The sequence below is a fragment of the Cherax quadricarinatus genome, chromosome 85 (genome assembly GCF_038502225.1).
Source record: "Cherax quadricarinatus isolate ZL_2023a chromosome 85, ASM3850222v1, whole genome shotgun sequence".
NCBI classification, from domain to species: Eukaryota; Metazoa; Arthropoda; class Malacostraca; order Decapoda; family Parastacidae; genus Cherax; species Cherax quadricarinatus.
This window is the reverse complement of record NC_091376.1, coordinates 11,812,525-11,833,491: the sequence shown is the minus strand read 5'-3', so window position 1 is coordinate 11,833,491 and position 20,967 is coordinate 11,812,525. Positions and strand designations below refer to the sequence as shown.

The following is a 20,967-nucleotide window of genomic DNA, read 5'->3' as shown; positions in this document are numbered from 1 at the left end:
AACTCCTTTCTTCACAGCGCACCGTTCCTTCGCTGCTTGAACATTTTCCACTGCCTCCGCATGTGGACTTTTCTAACCCCTCTAGTCCGTAGGAACCCTTACCTGCGGATTTCAGGTATCTTTATCATTGCCAATCATGGCCTATTTACAGTGGAATATACGCGGCCTCAGGGGTAATCGGGGTGAGCTTCAGATGTTACTCTCCCAGTTTTCCCCTGTTGGTGTTTGCTTACAGGAACCAAAATTACACTCTGCTGTTATCTCTCCCAGCTCAGGCTATAATTTATTGTATTCTTCAGATCCTTTTCCTGATGGGACCTTTAATGAAAGTGCCCTTCTTCTACGCACTGATATTCCGTACCATCAGCTATTTGTTCGTACTTCGCTGCATTACACAGCAGCCCGTATCCACTTGCATAGGTGGTATACGCTCTGCTCTTTATATCTCTCTCCTTCACGGGCATTATCTATTCCGGATATTGCCTTTCTTGTTTCGTCATTACTGCCACCGATTCTGTTACTTGGTGATTTTAATGCCCACCATTTCCTCTGGGGGGGGATCTCACTGTGATTCCCGTGGCATTCAGTTAGAGGCTTTTCTTGTCACCCACCCCCTCCATGTTTTAAATACAGGCACTCACACCCATTTTGATCCTCGGACTCACACTCTCTCTTGCATCGATCTCTCAGTCTGCTCTTCCTCCGCCGCATTAGACTTCACTTGGTCTGTTCTTCCGGACTTACATGACAGCGATCATTTCCCAATCATTCTTACTTCCCCTTCATATTCACCACCTCTTCGCATCCCACGCTGGCAATTTGATCAGGCAAATTGGAACCTTTACTCACACCTAACTGTTTTTAGAGAGGTTCCTTCTTCGTCCTCCATCGATGAGCTTTTACACCTCTTCTCGTCCTCCGTTTTAACCGCAGCTTCTCATTCTATACCCCAAACTTCGGGCAGGCATTCTCAGAAATGCGTGCCTTGGTGGTCTCCTGCTTGTGCTCATGCAGTACGTTAGAAACGCGCTGCATGGGGCAGGTACCGGTACAATAGAACAACAGAGAGACTTCTTGATTTTAAGCAGAAGCGTGCGATCACTCGCCGTGTCATCCGTGACGCTAAATGCACTTGCTGGCGAGATTATGTCTCCACCATCACCTCTGCTTCCTCTATGAGTGCAGTCTGGAAAAAAGTACGAAAATTGAGTGGTAAATATTCTCCTGACCCAGCTCCTGTTCTGCGGGTTGCCGGTGTTGATATAGCAAACCCACTAGATGTTGCCAATGAAATTGGCAATCATCTGGTCCGTATTTCTCAGGGACTCCATCTATGCCCCTCATTTCTTTCCTCAAAGTCTGCCAGAGAGTTAGCACCCTTGGACTTTTCTTCTCTCAGGGAAGAACAGTATAATGTGCCTTTTACACTTCAAGAACTGGAGGCAACACTCTCAGCTTGCCAATCATCGGCAGCTGGGCCCGACGACATATTCGTATGCTACAACATATACATCAGTCAGCCCTTGCAGTCCTATTACGCCTTTACAATCTTATTTGGTCACAAGGAGTTCTTCCACAGCTGTGGAAATCTGCCATTTTTCTCCCTTTCTGCAAACCAGGCACTACGGGACATGAAACTTCCCACTATCGTCCCATTGCTCTTACCAGTGCAGTTTGCAAAGTGATGGAACGCCTAGTAAATAGACGTTTAGTGTGGTATTTAGAGACACACAACAGTCTCTCCACTCGTCAATATGGCTTTCGTAAGGGACGTTCTACCATAGACCCCTTACTACACTTGGATACGTATGTTTGTAATGCCTTTGCGAATAACCACTCAGTTATTGCCATATTTTTTGACCTTGAGAAGGCATATGACACTACTTGGAGGTATAATATTTTAGCCCAAGCCCACTCCTTAGGCCTTCGAGGCAATCTACCATCCTTCCTTAAGAACTTTTTAACTGACAGGCATTTCCGTGTTCGGGTTAATAATGTGCTCTCCCCGGACTTTATCCAAGCTGAATGTGTCTGCCAGGGATGTGTTCTGAGCACAACACTTTTTCTCCTTGCTATTGATGATTTGGCCTCTAGTCTTCCATCAAATATTTGGTCATCACTCTATGTTGATGGCTTCGCTATTGCCTGTGCAGGCGCTGACTGTCACCTTATTACAGTTTCTCTCCAGCATGCAGTCGACCCTGTTTTCAATTGGGCCACCACACGTGGGTTTAAATTTTCCAGCAATAAAACCCACCAAATTACTTTCACTAGACGCTCTGTAATCTCCCACCATCCTTTGTTCCTCTATGGCTCCCGTATCCCTGAACGTGATACAGTCAAGTTTCTGGGCCTCCTCTTTGATCGTAGGTTATCCTGGAAACCTCACATTACCTCTCTGAAGGCAACTTGTCACAGTCGGCTGAACCTTCTTAAAACCCTTGCTCATCTTTCATGGGGAGCTGATCGCCGAACCCTCCTTCGCCTACATTCCACCCTTATTTTATCGAAACTTGATTATGGTGACCAGATCTATTCAGCGGCATCTCCTGCTACTCTCTCTAGCCTTAACCCCATTCATCACCAAGGTTTACGTTTATGCCTTGGTGCTTTTCGCTCTTCCCCTGTCGAAAGCCTCTATGCAGAAGCGAACGTTCCATCCTTATCCGATCGCCGTGATGCCCATTGCCTTCACTACTATGTACGCTCTCATGATCTCCGCAATCCTTCCATTTATAGAATGGTCACTGATATTAGTAGACATTCTTTATTTGTTCGCCGCCCCTGTTTACTCCGTCCCTTCTCTCTTTGCCTTCATTCGCTCGTCTTCTCTTCAATTACCACCTTTCTATGTACATGTAGCATCTCACTTTTCCCTACCCCCCTGGGAAGTTCCAGCTGTTCGAGTCTGTTCTTTCTCTCTCCCTTGCTCGAAAGCCCAACTGTCTACGGTCGCTTCCCGCTCTCTTTTTCTTGACCACTTTCACTCTCATTCTCATGCCATTGCTGTGTACACAGATGGCTCTAAGTCTTCTGACGGCGTAGAATTCGCAGCAGTGTTTCCAGACAGCATCGTAAATGGGCATTTACTGTCTTCGGCTAGTATTTTTACTGCTGAATTGTATGCCATCCTTGCAGCACTTATCCGTATTGCATCTATGCCTGTGTCATCATTTGTGGTTGTCTCAGACTCCCTTAGTGCTTTACAGGCTATACAGAAATTTGATACACCTCACCCCTTAGTCCTCCGTATCCAACTTTGGCTACGCTGCATCTTTACCAAGCATAAAGATATTGTTTTTTGTTGGGTCCCTGGTCATGTTGACGTACAGGGCAATGAACAGGCAGACACTGCTGCGCGGTCAGCAGTACATGACCTACCAGTTTCATGTAGAGGTATTCCACTTACGGACTATTTTGCTGCAATATCTTCCCAACTTCACACCCGTTGGCAACAACATTGGTCTACTATGCTCGGCAACAAACTTCAATCTATTAAACCGAGTATAGGTTACTGGCCATCTTCTTATCACCAGTGTCGAGGTTGGGAGACTACTCTCTCCCGTCTTCGCATTGGCCATACTCGTCTTACTCATGGATATCTCATGGAGAGGCGCCCTGCTCCTCTCTGTGAGAATTGCCAAGTTCCATTATCAGTCAGCCACATTCTGTTGGACTGCCCACTTTATCAACGAGCACGCAGAATTTACCTCTGTCGTCGTCTTCGCTCTGCTGCTCTCTCTTTACCTTCCCTTCTCGCTGATGGACCCACCTTTCATCCAGATTCTTTCATTGACTTTTTGACAACAACTGACTTACTTCACAAATTCTGATACCTTCAGCCCTTTCTACTTCAATCTCTTGCTACCCTCTACCCCCGTACTATCCCCTGCCCCGCTGTTTTCTGTAACCTACTGATCATCCCTCCTCCCTTCTGCCATCCAATACCCTTGCTTCCTTCCCTACCCTGCAGCGTTGTATAGCCCTTGTGGCTTAGCGCTTCTTTTTGATTATAATAATAATCTGGATTTAGGGAATTGGATCTGTGCTCCAGTTCCCCGAATTAAGCCTGAATACCTTCCACATCCCCCCTCCCAGGCGCTGTATAATCCTCCGGGTTTAGCTCTTCCCCCTTGATTATAATAATAATAATCTAGCTTAAGGAAAAGAAATGTTCTTGACTGTTGAACAGGTTACATTCAGCCCTAATGCAAAATTTACATTTGAAAATTACTGTGTAAAACTTAAAATAATATGAAGAAACAGAATTTAATTAGCCCATCCCCAGGGTGCCACCCAGAAGTGATCAAGCACTTAGGGTCTTATTAACTGCTCTTCTACGAAAATCGTCACTTTGAGACTAATCTATAAAGGCTAGGATGCACATATCCATAGCCACCTATTTGTGGGTGCTTTTTGCCCCGCCCCCCTCCAGAGTAGCTTGTGGAGTGCAGTTGATTAGAACGTTATCCACCTCCTAGACCTTTCCGTTTATCATAATTTTTATAATTTATGGGGTGCTGTAGGGATTTCGGGGGAACTTTTAGGGAAGTTGTTCGACATAAATTTAACCGATGCTTGGCCCCACAAGGGAGGTTCCTTAACGCTGGTGAGGGGCTCATGATCTAGGGAATTGGATCTGTGCTCTGATTCCCTGAATTGAGCCTGAATACCTTCCATCCCCTGGCTGTCTTTCAAGAAGGCACTGGACAGGCACCTAAAGTCAGTACCTGACTAGCCGGGCTGTGGTTCGTACGTCAGTGCACGGCCAGCAGCAACAGCCTGGTTGATCAGACCTTGATCCACCACGAGGCCTGGTCTTAGACCGAGCCGCGGGGGCGTTGACCCCCGAAACCCTCCCCAGGTAATCCCACCACATACTCTGTATAAACCTACGGGTTTAGCGCTCCCTCGTGATTATTAGAATCATGGAGCGCTAAACCCGTAGGATTATACAGGGCCTGTGTGGGGGGATATGGAAGGCATTCAGGCTCAAGTCAGGGAACTGGAGTACACCTAATTTCCTAGATCGAGCCCCTCACCAACGTCGAGGAACCTCCCTTGAGGGGACTGATGCTTGTTACTGAGCTTGGTATAATAATATTTGTGTAGATCATTTTACTGGGGTTCAGAGCTTCCGTCGTTTGTCTTTTTCATTGGTTTATATGGTTTTTATAAGATCGATCGCTGAGTGACCAACATGGATAAATTTATCTGTAAATATCGTACCAATTACCCATTTACTGCTAGGTGAACAGGAACAGCAGGTGTAAGAAGACTTGCCCTTCGCTTAAGTTCTTGGCCCCTCAAGGGAAGTCTCTTGATGCTAGTGAGGGGCTCCTATCCCTTGGTATTAAATTTGTCCTCTCCTTCCTTAGTCGCTGTATAGCCCTTGTGGTTTAGTGCTTCTTTTTGTTTATAATAATCCTTCCTTAGTCGAGCCAGATTACCCATTTTCCAGACATGGTCAGCACTTTCCTTAAACATAATATGCATACAGGGTATTCTTCAAGGGAGGGGATGGGGAGTGCCTTGATGCTGGCGATCCAAGGGATTAGAGCTACATTCCTCTTCGCTGGATCAGGTTTCACTGTCTTCCAATTCCTCGACTCTACGTTCTTTGCGCTGAGCGCTTCCCTGTGGTGCGAGATCGTAGCTAAAACTCTCATCCAATTTGAGGCCAAATTATTAATGATATTCTTTAATGATTTCTAATTTACTAACTCGTCTTACGACTGATTGCAGGTCGAAATGTGCTGTTACAGCCTCGTGCCCGGGTGGTGTAGTGCTGGATACTTGCGGATGCTGCGAGGTTTGTGCTCGGGGCCTGGGTCAGCTCTGTGAGAACACCACCACTGAGGACACTCCCACAACCACACATTATGGTGTCTGTGGCCAGTACCTGGTGTGTCGCACCCGCACTGATACTGGTGTAAGTGACATATCTTTATGATCTTGTCCTTGATAAGTTATTACATCCATTAACATCCTCATTGACACCGACGTAAGTGACAGACTATGAAAGCCTTGTCCTCTGATAACTCCTTACATCTGCTTACCATTTTGTTTTAAATGGCTGTCTTATTTTTACTTGTCTTGAGTGGGAAGGAACTCATTTTAACCTTTGACTCGTGGACAGCCAGAGCTTCCAAAAACTTGTAAATAGCCTCGTACTCTCAGCACGACCATAGAAATTAGGAACTAAGTACCTATCCCCTGTGAGATCTGGAGACAGCTTAATTTCTTGTTTGTGAAAGGTGTCCAGGAGTGTTAATCACCACATCCTGGTGTATGATGGTATACAGGTCTCATGAGAACCAGAAGTAAGGGCAGTGGTTCCCAAACTTTTTCAGCTTGTTACCCAATTTAACATGCCACATAAAGCATGTTACCCCTTTCACAAAATGTTGTTATTATTGATATATATGGCTAAACGTGAACGTATACAGCCTCGCATACTCTGCTAATCCTAGCAAACCCATTGAAAACGTAAGAACCACACATACATTATATATAAAATTAATAATAGCTACAAATTCACAGTAACAGTGGGTAAATACTAACTATATACTGCACAGGGCAGTACACATACATACCAGCTTATGTCTACCTCGGCTGATGCTCACAGATAAACTGACAGTGTGAAATAGAGGCAGCCTCAGGAAGTGAGTGACGCGTACTGGACAGGTCGATCTGGGCTACTGAGTGACTTTTGTCCTGAAGCATACTTGTCAAAATACTTTTGGGTTTCCACACACTTAGCTATATATTTCTTCTTTTCTAATACTGTATATTTGTTTTTGATGTTTATTGTTATTTGGTTTAACTTTATTACTTACTTATAATAGGTTTACTTTACAACTTTATATACTAAGACAAAGTTAACAATAATCCTCATACCGGGTACCGCATTGTTTTCTTGATTTTCAGAATTCATAACTTTTTTTCTGTCACCCCTCCATTACCCCCAAAAATGGTTAAATTACCCCCAGTTTGGGAACCACTGAGTAAGGGGGACGCAAGCTGGCTTTTACACGACCAAGGAAATGAGAGTAAACATTCGGTGGAGATAAACTGCAAGATTGGTCGGATATGTGGTTGCTTGAATTCAACCCCCCAGCAAATACATGCAAGGTTATAAAGATTGTGGACAGGGCAAAAATAGCAAGAGTTTAGACTTCACTCTGAGAAAGATCAAAGGTGACCACAGTGTAGGTAGTGCCTACTATATCATGTCTCCTGAGGCTCACATCAACTGAACAGTGTGGCCAATGTCGGGCCCATCTTGGACTACTCAGCACCAGTATGGAACCCACATTTGAAAAAAAAGAGAGTAAGTGCAGTATGCAACGAGGCTTTTTCCTGAGGTAAGAGGAGTTAATGGAATTTAAATTAACGACATTGGAGGGACAGAAGAACCAGGGGAGATATGAGAGTAACATACGAAATACTCGGGGAATTTATAGGGTGAACAGTGACAGGATATTATTGTCCTCAGTCTCGGAGTGGTTGAGAATTGGAATGACTTCAACGAGGAAGTGGAGACAGACTCTGTACTTAGCTTTAAGAGCAGGTACGCTAGTGTCCGTGAGGATGAAAGAGGCAAGCTGAGAGGTGGAGCTAAGACTCGAACCCTGCAACCAACCACGCACGCGCGCAAACGTACGTGTTCACTTGTGGCAGTATGTGGGCTTTACTGTTTTAGAAGTCTGGTTAAGCGCATTTTATGAATATAATACATTATGAGCGTCACATTTCCTAACTGCATATATAAGCCAGAATGATGTCAGCCTACAACCAACTCTAGTTGCTTTCTTCTAGTTATATGCATCATGATTTAGTCGTCTTATTAGAAACATCCCGGTCTAGCCATCTTGATCTTGTGTTAGTGCCTGCACTTTGAAGGACGGGTGGGGAAATTTACATTTTGGAGGGGCATCTGAACTAGTACCGGCGCGCCTCTGGTAAGACAGTGATAGTGAGTAATCTGGAGTCTACCTGGAGGGCATTCCGGGGATCAACGCCCCCGCAGCCCGGTCCACGACCAGGCCTCCCGGTGGATCAGGGCCTGATCAACGAGGCTGTTACTGCTGGCCGCACGTAGTCCAACGTACGAGCCACAGCCCGGCTGATCCGGCACTTACTTTAAGTATCTGTTCAGCTCCCTCTTGAAGACAACCAAGGGTCGATTGGTAATACCCCTTATGGCTGGTGGGAGGCTGTTGAACAGTCTTGGGCCCCGGACACTTATTGTGTAGGTGAAAATTTTTCTTCTTTATTGGGGTCACCTTATCTCGGTGGGAGACTGCCGGTCCTTGTATAAGTAGGCGCCCTATTCGCATTATGTGGGTATTTAAATGATAAGGGATATGATGGGTCCAGGAACTGCACCTAACATTTTAGGTAAGCAAGTTAAAGTAGTAATAAACTGCTTACAAAATATATGAATTATAAGTTGATTACATTATTAGTGAATTTAATCATATTAACATTACGACGAAGTGTACTCAACACACATTAATGGTTGTAATTACAACTATAATTTTTAAAGGGGTGGACTGGTAAGCCAGCGGAAGACCTCGGTCAGATGACCAAAAGCTCCAGCTGCGGGTCATCATATGACTAACACTCGCGTCAGGAAACACTTGTCCTGTTTCCTGACAAACTTTATCTAATCTAACCTGTATTCTACATACAGTATGAGAGAGGCACACAGTTCTCAGGCACTGAATACACATGTTGGCTTGACGAAATCACACATGATTGTTATGAGATATGTTCAGTTGGCTAAATTAGGGTAGTTTAGAACTTTTGTATAAGGAAAAAGAGGGTGAGCAGGGAAAGAGGAGAGGGTGTGTGAATTAAGTGGTGTGTCGGCTGGTTGTTGAGAGGGTGTGAAAGATGATGGATAGGGTGTGGGAGTGGGTGTGAGGGATTATAGTTGAGGGTGTGGGAGTAGATGGGTTTGAAGGATGGTAATTAAGGGTGTGGGATAGTTGAGGGTGTGGGAGTGAATGTGAAGGTTGATGATTGAGGGTGTGTTAAAGATTGGGTGTGAAGTATGATGGCTGAGGGTGTGAGTGTGAAGGATGAAGGTTTAAGGTGTGGGAGTGAGTGGGTGTGAAGGGTGGTGGTTGACGGGGTGGGGGGATGGGGGGTGACTAAGCTAGCGTGACTGTTGTTCTCATCCCAGTGGTGACGTCAGCTCATTATGTTCACACATTGCTTTCTTTGATAACTGCTATTTTGGTATAACGTCTTTTTTTTTTTTTACATTTAAGTGCTTCATCTCTATTATGTAAAACCTAACTTTTAAATGGATGACTGTTAAATAACTGAGATGTAGCCAGTATCAACCTTAATTCAGGACTCATATTGATACTTGATATAGTGTGTGTGTGTGTGTGTGTGTGTGTGTGTGTGTGTGTGTGTGTGTGTGTGTGTGTGTGTGTGTGTGTGTGTGTGTGTGTGTGTGTGTGGAGGGAAGGAGCAGAGCATGTGACCTAATAAGCCAACAGACTCCCACTGTTTGTTGATGTTAATGTAAACTGTTAACTCGCTTCACATTTCTGGAGTCTTTCACTCTGCCAGCATCTTTCCCCTCTTTCTCTGCCAACATCTATTCTCTGTCAGCATCCTTTACCTTTTCTCAGTCAGCATCCTTCCCCTTTTCCTCTACAAGTGATAGTGCCTTTGGCTCTCATCCGAAGGACCTGGGTTCAGTCTTGGCACATGTAATGTTGAGCATGTTCCCTGATGTCTGTTGCTAATGTTCATCCAGCAGTAGGTACGTACCTGGGTGTTAGCTGACAGTTGAGTCTCGTCTTGGGAAAGAGACCCAAAGGACTCCAATGGAAATAAGCCAGATGTAGTGGCTTTCTTGGGTTACTAATCCTCCAGGTTAATAATCCAAAAAAATTCTTCATCCTTATCCTCTGCCTCTGTCAGCATCCACTTGATTTCCATAAGAATAAATGAACTGCAGAAGGCCTAGTGACCTAAGCGTTCTACAAGCGTTTTACAACTTATACTCTAAGTATATATTATTATTATAATCAAAAAGAAGCGCTAAGCCACAAGGGCTATACAGCGCTTTGAAGTATATAGTTTTGCAACTTATGCTTGAACTTCCTTAGTGCATGTGTATCAAGGTACGGTACCGTAATGTATTTCACAGTTGCAATGTTATTTTCTAAACTGCTAGCACTTTACTCCATCATTTCTTGTTCTCTCAACCTCATATGAAGTCATTGGTACCACAGTTACAGTGTTTTCTTCATCACTAATCTTACCTACTATGTTTGCCTGCTAACAAATGGCAAAAGACATGCCAGTTAGGAGCGTGAGGTTGAGCTGTGGTAAGATAGCCCCAGCTGCTGTGCTCTTTTCCTTCCTCACGTGGAACAGTGAAGTCTTGTATCCTCCCACCCTTACACACCACACTGGTTGTGAGTAGGGGGAGAGGTGGGCGAGGGATTGAGGAAGTTGATGGGAGGGATTAGAAGTGGGTAGTGAAGATTTGATGGGTTATTTGATTTAATGGCATCACAGGTTAGGTTAGGTAAGGTTTGTCAGGAAACAGGACAAGTGTTTCCTGATGCTGGTTTTAACCATATGATGTCCCGCAGCTGGAGCTTTTGGTCATCAGACCGAGGCCTTCCACTGGTTTACTGATCCACCCCTTTAAAAGTTATGGTTATAATGGCATCAAGTTCAGTTCACAACAAACTTTAAAAATATAGGCAAGTCTACATCTGCTGTCTTGTTCACCTAGCAGTAAATAGGTACCTAGGTTTTAATCAGCAACCATAAGTTACATTCTCGAAAAAAGAACCATAGAATCCTTACAGAAATAATCCACACTGGCTGGCTAATACTCTGGTGTTAATAATCTGAAGCACATTTTCGACACATTAGATACTATACTTGAACACTTCCAGAGGAGTGCTTATGGATTTATTATTATTATAATCAAGGGGGAAGCGCTAAACCCGTAGGATTATACAGCGCCCAGGGGAGGGGGGATGTGGAAGGCATTCAGGCTTAATTCGGGGAACTGGAGCACAGATCCAGTTCCCTAAATCAAGAGCCCCTCACCAACATCAAGGAACCTTCCATGAGGGGTGTGCTTATGGAGAATGTGTTATAAAAGTATATAGAGTGTACAAGTTGCTGAGTTATGATCTTTGGAAGTAAGTAGTGGTAGAAGAGAGAAAGGCTGATGACTGCTGATAAAATACACCATTTAAAGTCATGTTCACTGCTGAAATGGATTACATGGTGTATAAATATACCTAGTTGGATGAATCTTATTGTGGCTAGCTGGCTCAGTGGCTAATGCGACGGTCTGGAGTTTTGAGACTGATCGCAGGTTCTATCCCAGCCCGTGGTATGGTTTTAACCTCCAAAGAAACAATACAAAAAAAAATTAGTACAGAATGTATTTTGACCTCACACAAAGGTCTTATTTATGATATTGATGGAAGAATAGGGTTATATTTTTTTTCAGAATGAAAACTAATCAACACAAGTTTGCTTTAATAAGCAATTACTACCATAACAGTGGGGAAGTGCTAAATCCTTAGGGAGGCCAAGCCCATGATGACACTCTTCAGGTCACTTGTTCTATCTAGGCTGGAATATTGCTGCACACTAACAGCACCTTTCAAGGCAGGTGAAATTGCCGACCTAGAAAATGTACAGAGAACTTTCACGGCGCGCATAACGGAGATAAAACACCTCAATTATTGGGAGCGCTTGAGGTTCCTAAACCTGTATTCCCTGGAACGCAGGAGGGAGAGATACATGATTATATACACCTGGAAAATCCTAGAGGGACTAGTACCGAACTTGCACACGAAAATCACTCACTACGAAAGCAAAAGACTTGGCAGATGATGCACCATCCCCCCAATGAAAAGCAGGGGTGTCACTAGCACGTTAAGAGACCATACAATAAGTGTCAGGGGCCCGAGACTGTTCAACTGCCTCCCAGCACACATAAGGGGGATTACCAACAGACCCCTGGCAGTCTTCAAGCTGGCACTGGACAAGCACCTAAAGTCAGTTCCGGATCAGCCGGGCTGTGGCTCGTACGTTGGTTTGCGTGCAGCCAGCAGCAACAGCCTGGTTGATCAGGCTCTGATCCACCAGGCGGCCTGGTCACAGACCGGGCCGCGGGGGCGTTGACCCCCGGAACTCTCTCCAGGTAAACTCCAGGTCATACAGCACCTGGGAAATGGTAGGGGTAGTGTGAATATCTTGGATCAAGAGGCATTTAGTATCAAGGCACCCCAGCCATTCTCTTTGAAGGAATATTTAGTACAAGTGAATTTACCAGTATTCCATAGTGATGGTACTGTATTAAAATCAGGTACAAGAGAAATGGAATTCAAAGTATGAAATTTAGTAAAAGTGTAAAAGGGCCATAACTAAATTATTTGGCACGTGTTATAGATACACAAGTTTTCATTATTACTGCCTTAATGACCCTGTGTGATCATATTGTGCCCTGTATATGGAGTATAGTAAAGATTTGTTATAAAATATTTTATTTAGATATGTAAGTTTGTTAGATTATGTATTGGTGGATAATTATTATTATTATAATCAAAAAGAAGCGCTAAGCCACAAGGACAATACAGCAAATATTGGTGGATAAAAGGTTGATGGGTAGGCTCCAGGATGTACATGTTTATAGAGGGGCAACTGATATATCGGATCATTATTTAGTTGTAGCTACAGTTAGAGTAAGAGGTAGATGGGAAAAGAGGAAGGTGGCAACAAGTAAGAGGGAGGTGAAAGTGTATAAACTAGGGAGGAGGAAGTTCGGGGGAGATATAAGCGACTGTTGGCAGAAAGGTGGGCTAGTGCAAAGATTAGTGGGGGGGGGGGTGAAGAGGGTTGGAATAGTTTTAAAAATGCAGTATTAGAATGTGGGGCAGAAGTTTGTGGTTATAGGAGGGTGGGGGCAGGTGGAAAGAGGAGTGATTGGTGGAATGATGAAGTAAAGGGTGTGATAAAAGAGAAAAAGTTAGCTTATGAGAGGTTTTTACAAAGCAGAAGTGTTATAAGAAGAGCAGAGTATATGGAGAGTAAAAGAAAGGTGAAGAGAGTGGTGAGAGAGTGTAAAAGGAGAGCAGATGATACAGTGGGAGAGGCACTGTCACGAAATTTTAATGAAAATAAGAAAAAAATTTGGAGTGAGTTAAACAAGTTAAGAAAGCCTAGGGAAAGTATGGATTTGTCAGTTAAAAACAGAGTAGGGGAGTTAGTAGATGGGGAGAGGGAGGTATTAGGTAGATGGCGAGAATATTTTGAGGAACTTTTAAATGTTGAGGAAGAAAGAGAGACGGTAATTTCATGCACTGGTCAGGGAGGTATACCATCTTTTAGGAGTGAAGAAGAGCAGAATGTAAGTGTGGGGGCGGTACGCAAGGCATTACGTAGAATGAAAGGGGGTAAAGCAGCTGGAACTGATGGGATCATGACAGAAATGTTAAAAGCAGGGGGGGATATAGTGTTAGAGTGGTTGATACTTTTGTTTAATAAATGTATGAAAGAGGGGAAGGTACCTAGGGATTGGCGGAGAGCATGTATAGTCCCTTTATATAAAGGGAAAGGGGACAAAAGAGGTTGTAAAAATTATAGAGGAATAAGTTTATTGAGTATACCACGAAAAGTGTACGGTAGGGTTATAATTGAAAGAATTAGAGGCAAGACAGAATGTAGGATTGCGGATGAGCAAGGAGGTTTCAGAGTGGGTAGGGGATGTGTAGATCAAGTGTTTACATTGAAGCATATATGTGAACAGTATTTAGATAAAGGTAGGGGGAAGTTTTTATTGCATCTATGGATTTAGAAAAGGCATATGACAGAGTGGATAGGGGAGCAATGTGGCAGATGTTGCAAGTGTATATGGAATAGGTGGTAAATTACTAAATGCTGTAAAGAGTTTTTATGAGGATAGTGAGGCTCAGGTTAAGGTGTGTAGAAGAGAGGGAGACTACTTCCCGGTAAAAGTAGGTCTTAGACAGAGATGTGTAATGTCACCATGGTTGTTTAATATATTTATAGATGGGGTTGTAAAAGAAGTAAATGCTAGGGTGTTCGGGAGAGGGGTGGGATTAAATTATGGGGAATCAAATTAAAAATGGGAATTAACACAGTTACTTTTTGCTGATGATACTGTGCTTATGGGAGATTCTAAAGAAAAATTGCAAAGGTTAGTGGATGAGTTTGGGAATGTGTGTAAAGGTAGAAAGTTGAAAGTGAACATAGAAAAGAGTAAGGTGATGAGGGTATCAAATGATTTAGATAAACAAAAATTGGATATCAAATTGGGGAGGAGGAGTATGGAAGAAGTGAATGTCTTCAGATACTTGGGAGTTGACGTGTCGGCGGATGGATTTATGAAGGATGAGGTTAATCATAGAATTGATGAGGGAAAAAAGGTGAGTGGTGCATTGAGGTATATGTGGAGTCAAAAAACGTTATCTATGGAGGCAAAGAAGGGAATGTATGAAAGTATAGTAGTACCAACACTCTTATATGGGTGTGAAGCTTGGGTGGTAAATGCAGCACCGAGGAGACGGTTGGAGGCAGTGGAGATGTCCTGTCTAAGGGCAATGTGTGGTGTAAATATTATGCAGAAAATTCGGAGTGTGGAAATTAGGAAAAGGTGTGTAGTTAATAAAAGTATTAGTCAGAGGGCAGAAGAGGGGTTGTTGAGGTGGTTTGGTCATTTAGAGAGAATGGATCAAAGTAGAATGACATGGAAAGCATATAAATCTATAGGGGAAGGAAGGCGAGGTAGGGGTCGTCCTCGAAAGGGTTGGAGAGAGGGGGTAAAGGAGGTTTTGTGGGCAAGGGGCTTGGACTTCCAGCAAGTGTGTGTGAGCGTGTTAGACAGGAGTGAATGGAGACGAATGGTACTTGGGACCTGACGATCTGTTGGAGTGTGAGCAGGGTAATATTTAGAAGGGATTCAGGGAAACCGGTTATTTTCATATAGTCGGACTTGAGTCCTGGAAATGGGAAGTACAATGCCTGCACTTTAAAGGAGGGGTTTGGGATATTGGCAGTTTGGAGGGATATGTTGTGTATCTTTATACGTATATGCTTCTAAACCGTTGTATTCTGAGCACCTCTGCAAAAACAGTGATTATGTGTGAGTGTGGTGAAAGTGTTGAATGATGATGAAAGCATTTTCTTTTTGGGGATTTTCTTTCTTTTTTGGGTCACCCTGCCTCGGTGGGAGACGGCCGACTTGTTGAAAAAATAAAAAAAAATGTAAGTGAATATGCTTCACAAGATATTTATCATTATATAGGGTACAGGTGAAGCCACATGCGAGTGTGAGGACTCTGGGGCAGTATGTGGCAGTGATGGAGTCACTTATACCACCCTGTGTCACTTGCTAATGGAAACTGCAGAGAGGCCTGATCTCAGCGTTGCTGTCAGAGGGCCTTGCAAAACAGGTAAGCAAAATAAAATACCTAGGTAGAAGCAAAATAATGAGTCTGTTAGAAGAATAACAGTGTATTAATTTACAGGCATTAAATACTCATTGTATATCCAGTACATTGCATAGAAAGCATTTGTATCATTGTTACATTACTCTATTATAGAAATTTCAACTTTGTTGTTGCAGCCCAAACTATCCAAGACATGCTGTGCACTTTTTTTTTATAATTGATCTGCAGTACAGTTCTTAAATACTCTCACTTTTATCAATCCTTAGCATATGTAGTTATGACTTCCAAGAATTGTTGCATATTTGCATTTGTAGTTTTTTCTTAGGAATGGCGATGTTTCATTAACTTTTACAAATAGTAATGCTCTAAACTTATATGCAGCCCCTGTGATTAAATCCAAGCCAGAAGATAAGATAAGACCACTTGGAAGCATTCTGGTGTTGGATTGTGAGGCTGTCGGTTACCCTGTGCCTGACATTACATGGGAACTGAACCGCCCAGACGGATCATCGTTCAAATTGCCTGGTATCTACTCAAACACTTGATATTGATAAGTTAATTAGCTTTACATTTAGGGAATAAGTGTAATGCAAATTAGTGCATATATAATCTCCTGTAGTACATGCAAATTGTAAATTATTATTAAATTCATGTATAAGTGCACAACCCATTGGTATCAAGGAGCACATGGGCGAATGGGCAGCAACCAGGGTTGATCCAAGTAGAGGATAGGTCCAATTAGTTGGATCAAGATACCTACCTCCCTGGAGGGGACTGAAACTGTAGAGCTACATATCTTTAGTAGGAGGTTGGTAGACATCAGTTTTCCAGGGAAGTACATACTGTAATTTGAACAGCTGGTTGGGATGTAAAATAATTTGATAGATGATAATTGAACTATGATGCCTGTACATTTCTGTAAATACTGCTAAGTGGAGAGGAAGCCAGAGCTTGAACGTTTTATATCTTGCTCTAGGGATCAGCATTCTAAATAACAAGGTACAGATTATTTCTAAATAATGAGGTACAGATTTCTTCTAAACAACGAGGTACAATTATTTCTAAATAACGAGGTACAGATTTCTTCTAAATAACAAGGTACAGATTTCCCCTCAGTTACGGGCTTTGCTTTGTAATGTCCCATTTCTCTCAGTAATTCAGTATGGATGATTATTTACAAGAAATATTGCACAAATTGCATACACAATGTTTGCAATATTTCTTGTAAATAGTAATCAGTTCTAATTTGAATGGCAGTATGAAACTAGGCTGCATGTTTTGAATCTACAATTGCCTGTAGTGTAAGGCTGTATCATTGAATGCAAAATATAAGGAATATAAGTTCTCACTGCTTTAGGTGTTGAATGACCTCCATGTGAGCTGGTGCTTGCCAAGAATATAATTATTATTATAATCAAAAAGAAGCGCTAAGCCAAGGACTATACAGCCAAGAATATAAACATAGCAATAATAATAAACTGTTTTATGCCCTACTTACAGTTTATGTACTTCCAGGTGATGACTCTTCATTTGCTGTTCAAGTTCGTGGTGGTCCTGAACCTTACATGATTACTGGGTGGGTTCAGATCATGCGTGTTACAAATGAAAATCTCGGTATCTACAATTGTGTGGCTACCAATTCTGAGGGAGAGGCTCGTGCTTCTGTTTCTCTCGCTACAGAGAAACTTGGTAAGTTCACATGCATTACAGGGACCTGAAAAACTGGATCTCTGTTGTGATGCATCCAAATTCTCTTTTAGGTGGGGTGATAAACCATAAAAAAGAAAAATCTTTTTTTGAAATATGAATCGTACATGAATGGTATACAATACTGACAAGATAAAAATTAGACACTTGCAACATCTGGGTATCTTTATTGTAGACATTTCACCATCCAGTGGCACTATCAATACAAATTGATGGACATAATTGAAGAAAGTAGGACCATGCATATACAAAAGATGAGGTGATCAGTCCCTCAGCCTCAGAGTTGAAGACCACTGTAGTCATGAAGATTCTGCTAGCTCAATTGCTAGCACACTCAGCTCACATAATGAAGTCCAGTGGTCGAATCCCTGGTACAGTTAATGATATCTTTATTGCTACAAGTACAAGGTAAACAGGTCTAGTTGACATCAATGACATACTACTATACAGAAAGCCACTTGTTATGCAGATTATTATAATAAAAAATTGTTATGCAGAGCATTTCAGGCAAATTAGGTCAGTTTTGTCCCAGGATGTAACCCACACCAGTTGACTAACACTCAGGTACCCATTTTACTGATGGGGAACAGACAACCAGTGTAAGGAAACACGCCCAATGTTTCTACCATCGCCGGGAATCAAACCCGGACCCTCACTGTGTGAAGTAAGAGCTTTAGCCACCAGGCCATGGGGCCTCGTGGCTACACTTTTCCATTAGACACCTTTTATCCATGTTCACCCGTAAGTCAAATACATAGGTACCTGGGTGTTAGTCGACTGGTGTGCGTCACATCCTGGGACAAAACTGATATAAATTAAATCTTCCTTCAGGAAGATTGAATTTATATCACACTAGTTAGCTTAGGTTTTGCATTTTATGAGAACAGATATTTCTTTTCCACTATCATTTAACATGGTTTTATTAGTAATCCTACCTGTGTTATTTTAGTGTATTGTTTCTAATTTCAGATGAAAAAGCGAGTTCCATTAAAAAGCTGTAATCATCTAACAAGTGATGAGACAGGCACAATGTCAGCTGTAACCACTGCCATAGCATATAATTTTTTTTTCCTACATTTAAGAAAATATTTTATAATAAATCTCGAATTTTTGTATCTTATGAATAGTATTCACAATAATGTATTCCTCTAAAGCAACCATGCCATAATAGCAACAAAAAAAATTTGTATGTCTCTACATTTGATAATTACTATTAAGATGCACCTTGTTAGAAATATTTAGTGTTGTAATGCATAACTGGTCAAGTCACTAGGCTAAGATTTACTATTTACACTGGTATCATTATTTTTAGTAAAACCGTAGGTTATATTTTGTTTAAATGTTCAATAAAGTCTAAGAATTTGGCTTTTTTTTTTCTATATGCCATCCATCTGCTAATGTGTTTATTAATTTTAAGCAAGAATAATGCGCTAATGGGTTCACTCAAATGTCAGTAATAAGATATAGTCAAGGCTTTGAGTAAGATGGCTACAAAAGCTCTCTCTCTCTCTCTCTCATTGAAACATTTGCCTGCTCTGCACATTTATTCAATCGATATAGTGGTGATAAATACTGGAAACAGCAATGGAGTGGTAAATAGGTGGTGCTCAGTCTCGATGCCTTGAATAAGTAATTTAGAGATGGCCAATCCCTCAGATTTATTAAGTTTCTAGCTCCATAGTCTCAATCCACGTGAAGCAACTGAGGCACGAGGATGACCTAATATGCTATCTCCAGGAATAATTAAGGGAAACGTAGAGCAAAGACAAGAGCAGACCACTATTCTGTTAAGTGACTTTGTAAATGATCCAAGTCGGACCGAAACGTCATCGTAAGCTCCTCTCTATCTCCTGTGTGGGTTATTTGTGTACTATTCAGCCATCATAATATAATCATTAAGCACTAAAACCAAAATGATCAACACTGGCCCTAGTTTTACACCTACCAAAGCTGTCTGTTGCCCACTAAAGGGCTGCAGCTCCAAGAACAGACAACTTTCAGGCAAGCAGCAACAAGTATTCCTGTACATGCATCTTCATGTACAGTAAACTCAGACTGGGTAGAGTGGTCCCTTGCAGGAACCAGCCAACCTAGTGAGGACTATCTCCATCGTCAAGTTAATTCCCCCCACCACCACAAAAATACTATCTTTAGGAAGTAACTGGTATTATTCTGGTTACTACATATTTTTAATGCACTGTCTCACTGAGGTAGAGCTACACCACTTTCCTGAAAAAAAAAAAAAAAAAAACTTTCAAATACATGTACTTTTCTTGCTAGAAGTGTGGAAACAATTCAGATGTCCCCCCCCCCATGACAAGACACTATTTCCCCACCTCCAGTACATGCTAACTGGGTTTCCCTTGAATCCCCTCATTAACGTTACTTTCACTCCAACAGAACGTAAAGCCATAAAAATCATCTCCAATCACTTGAATCTAACATTCTCACACAAGTCTGCTAGATGCTAAGTACCCAGTACTCAAAAACCACTTTTGCGCCTTTCTAACCCTTCCTGGGACTACCATTATCCCTTAATCCTTCTATGTACTTTTGATTTACACACACTACCATCCTATTCAGTTCCACCCTCTACATGGTCAAACCACCCACCTCTCCTCTTCAAAATGTCCCGCTATATAGCCCTTGTGGCTTAGCGCTTTTTTGATAATAATAATAATTCAAAATGTCCCAACCATATGGGTTAAAGCACTGCAAGGCTGAGGAAGTTATCAGCAAAGAGAAGTATAGCAGTTGAAAGGATACACCTATGAGCTAGCAGTCATTGTGAGCATTACAAATCATTTCAGTCATAAAAGTCAGTGTTGACATTGAAAGTAGAGCTTTCCAAAAGGACCTTCAAAGATGTACTTTTTCAACCCCTCCTTATATCACTTTTGGATTCTCTCGCAGATCCCTTGTATATGCTCATTTTGGTGTCCACCCTGCCCATGTGCCTTATCAGTCCTCCTCACCACACCATGATCGCTTTAGCTACTGGACTAAGCCCTGGTACTATCCCTTCCACTCGTCAACCTGCTCTTCCACTATCCCCACTTCCCCGCTCACTCCACAAGGGTCTTACCTACACTCTCTTGATCTTGAGGAGCACAGGGCCCAAGCATTGAAAAATGACCAGAAATAAATTCAAGTCTTGTGATTGTTAAAGATGTTTGACAATCAGGAACACCTGACTAAGTTTCACAGGCACCTCAATGTGAATTTATAGGAAGATGCAGTAAACCCATAGGGGTCATACAGTGCCTGGAGGATGGGAAGCAATCAGGTTTGATCCAAGGAAGGAGAGAAAGATCAATGCTTTGAATCAAGAGTCCATCAGCATTAAGGAACCTCCATTGACAGTGGTCCATGTGAAATATCCTGGTTAACTACTGACAGAACTGTTTCTTAACATGTTAAACTTGACAGAGCCCTATATTCAAATTAATATGATAAGGAACCCTAATATCATGCATTATTAACCCTGAAATAATAATATAATCACACTAAGTACTAAACCTGAAATTACTACTATAATCAAAGAAAGCGCCAAACCAACAGGGGTCATGCAGCGCTGTGGGGGTAGAAAATAGAGCTGGGGCTATGAACAGCTAGGTTGAGAGGGGATCAGTGGTGAGGGGAGAAAAGGGCAGTGTGTCGAAGTTCATACAATAAAGCAGTTTCTGACCAAAAGTCAAAAAGTGATCGTAAATCAAAGGTAGGGCCATCTGCAAGAATGGAAGATAAGACAAGAGTGGTAGGGCGGTAGCGTCGATGGAGGTAA

The 20,967-nt window shown here is 42.3% G+C and overlaps 1 protein-coding gene across 3 annotated transcripts in view; it reads left to right on the top strand.

The window, feature by feature from the left end:
• Positions 1-18,548, top strand: part of LOC128703282 (insulin-like growth factor-binding protein-related protein 1) — a 30,819-nt gene extending 12,271 nt beyond the window's left edge. Inside the window, exons 2-6 of one of the 3 annotated variants that reach the window (XM_070103380.1) lie at positions 5,746-5,932; positions 15,332-15,479; positions 15,858-16,001; positions 16,992-17,165; positions 18,153-18,548. In XM_070103380.1, the coding sequence (XP_069959481.1) occupies positions 5,746-5,932; positions 15,332-15,479; positions 15,858-16,001; positions 16,992-17,165; positions 18,153-18,184 (685 nt within the window). In that variant the 3' untranslated portion in view covers positions 18,185-18,548. Of the gene's footprint in view, positions 1-5,745; positions 5,933-15,331; positions 15,480-15,857; positions 16,002-16,991; positions 17,166-17,358; positions 18,095-18,152 lie in introns of those variants that run through there. The other 2 variants (XM_070103379.1, XM_070103381.1) reach the window with 2 other exon arrangements.
• The last annotated feature ends 2,419 nt before the right edge of the window (positions 18,549-20,967 follow it).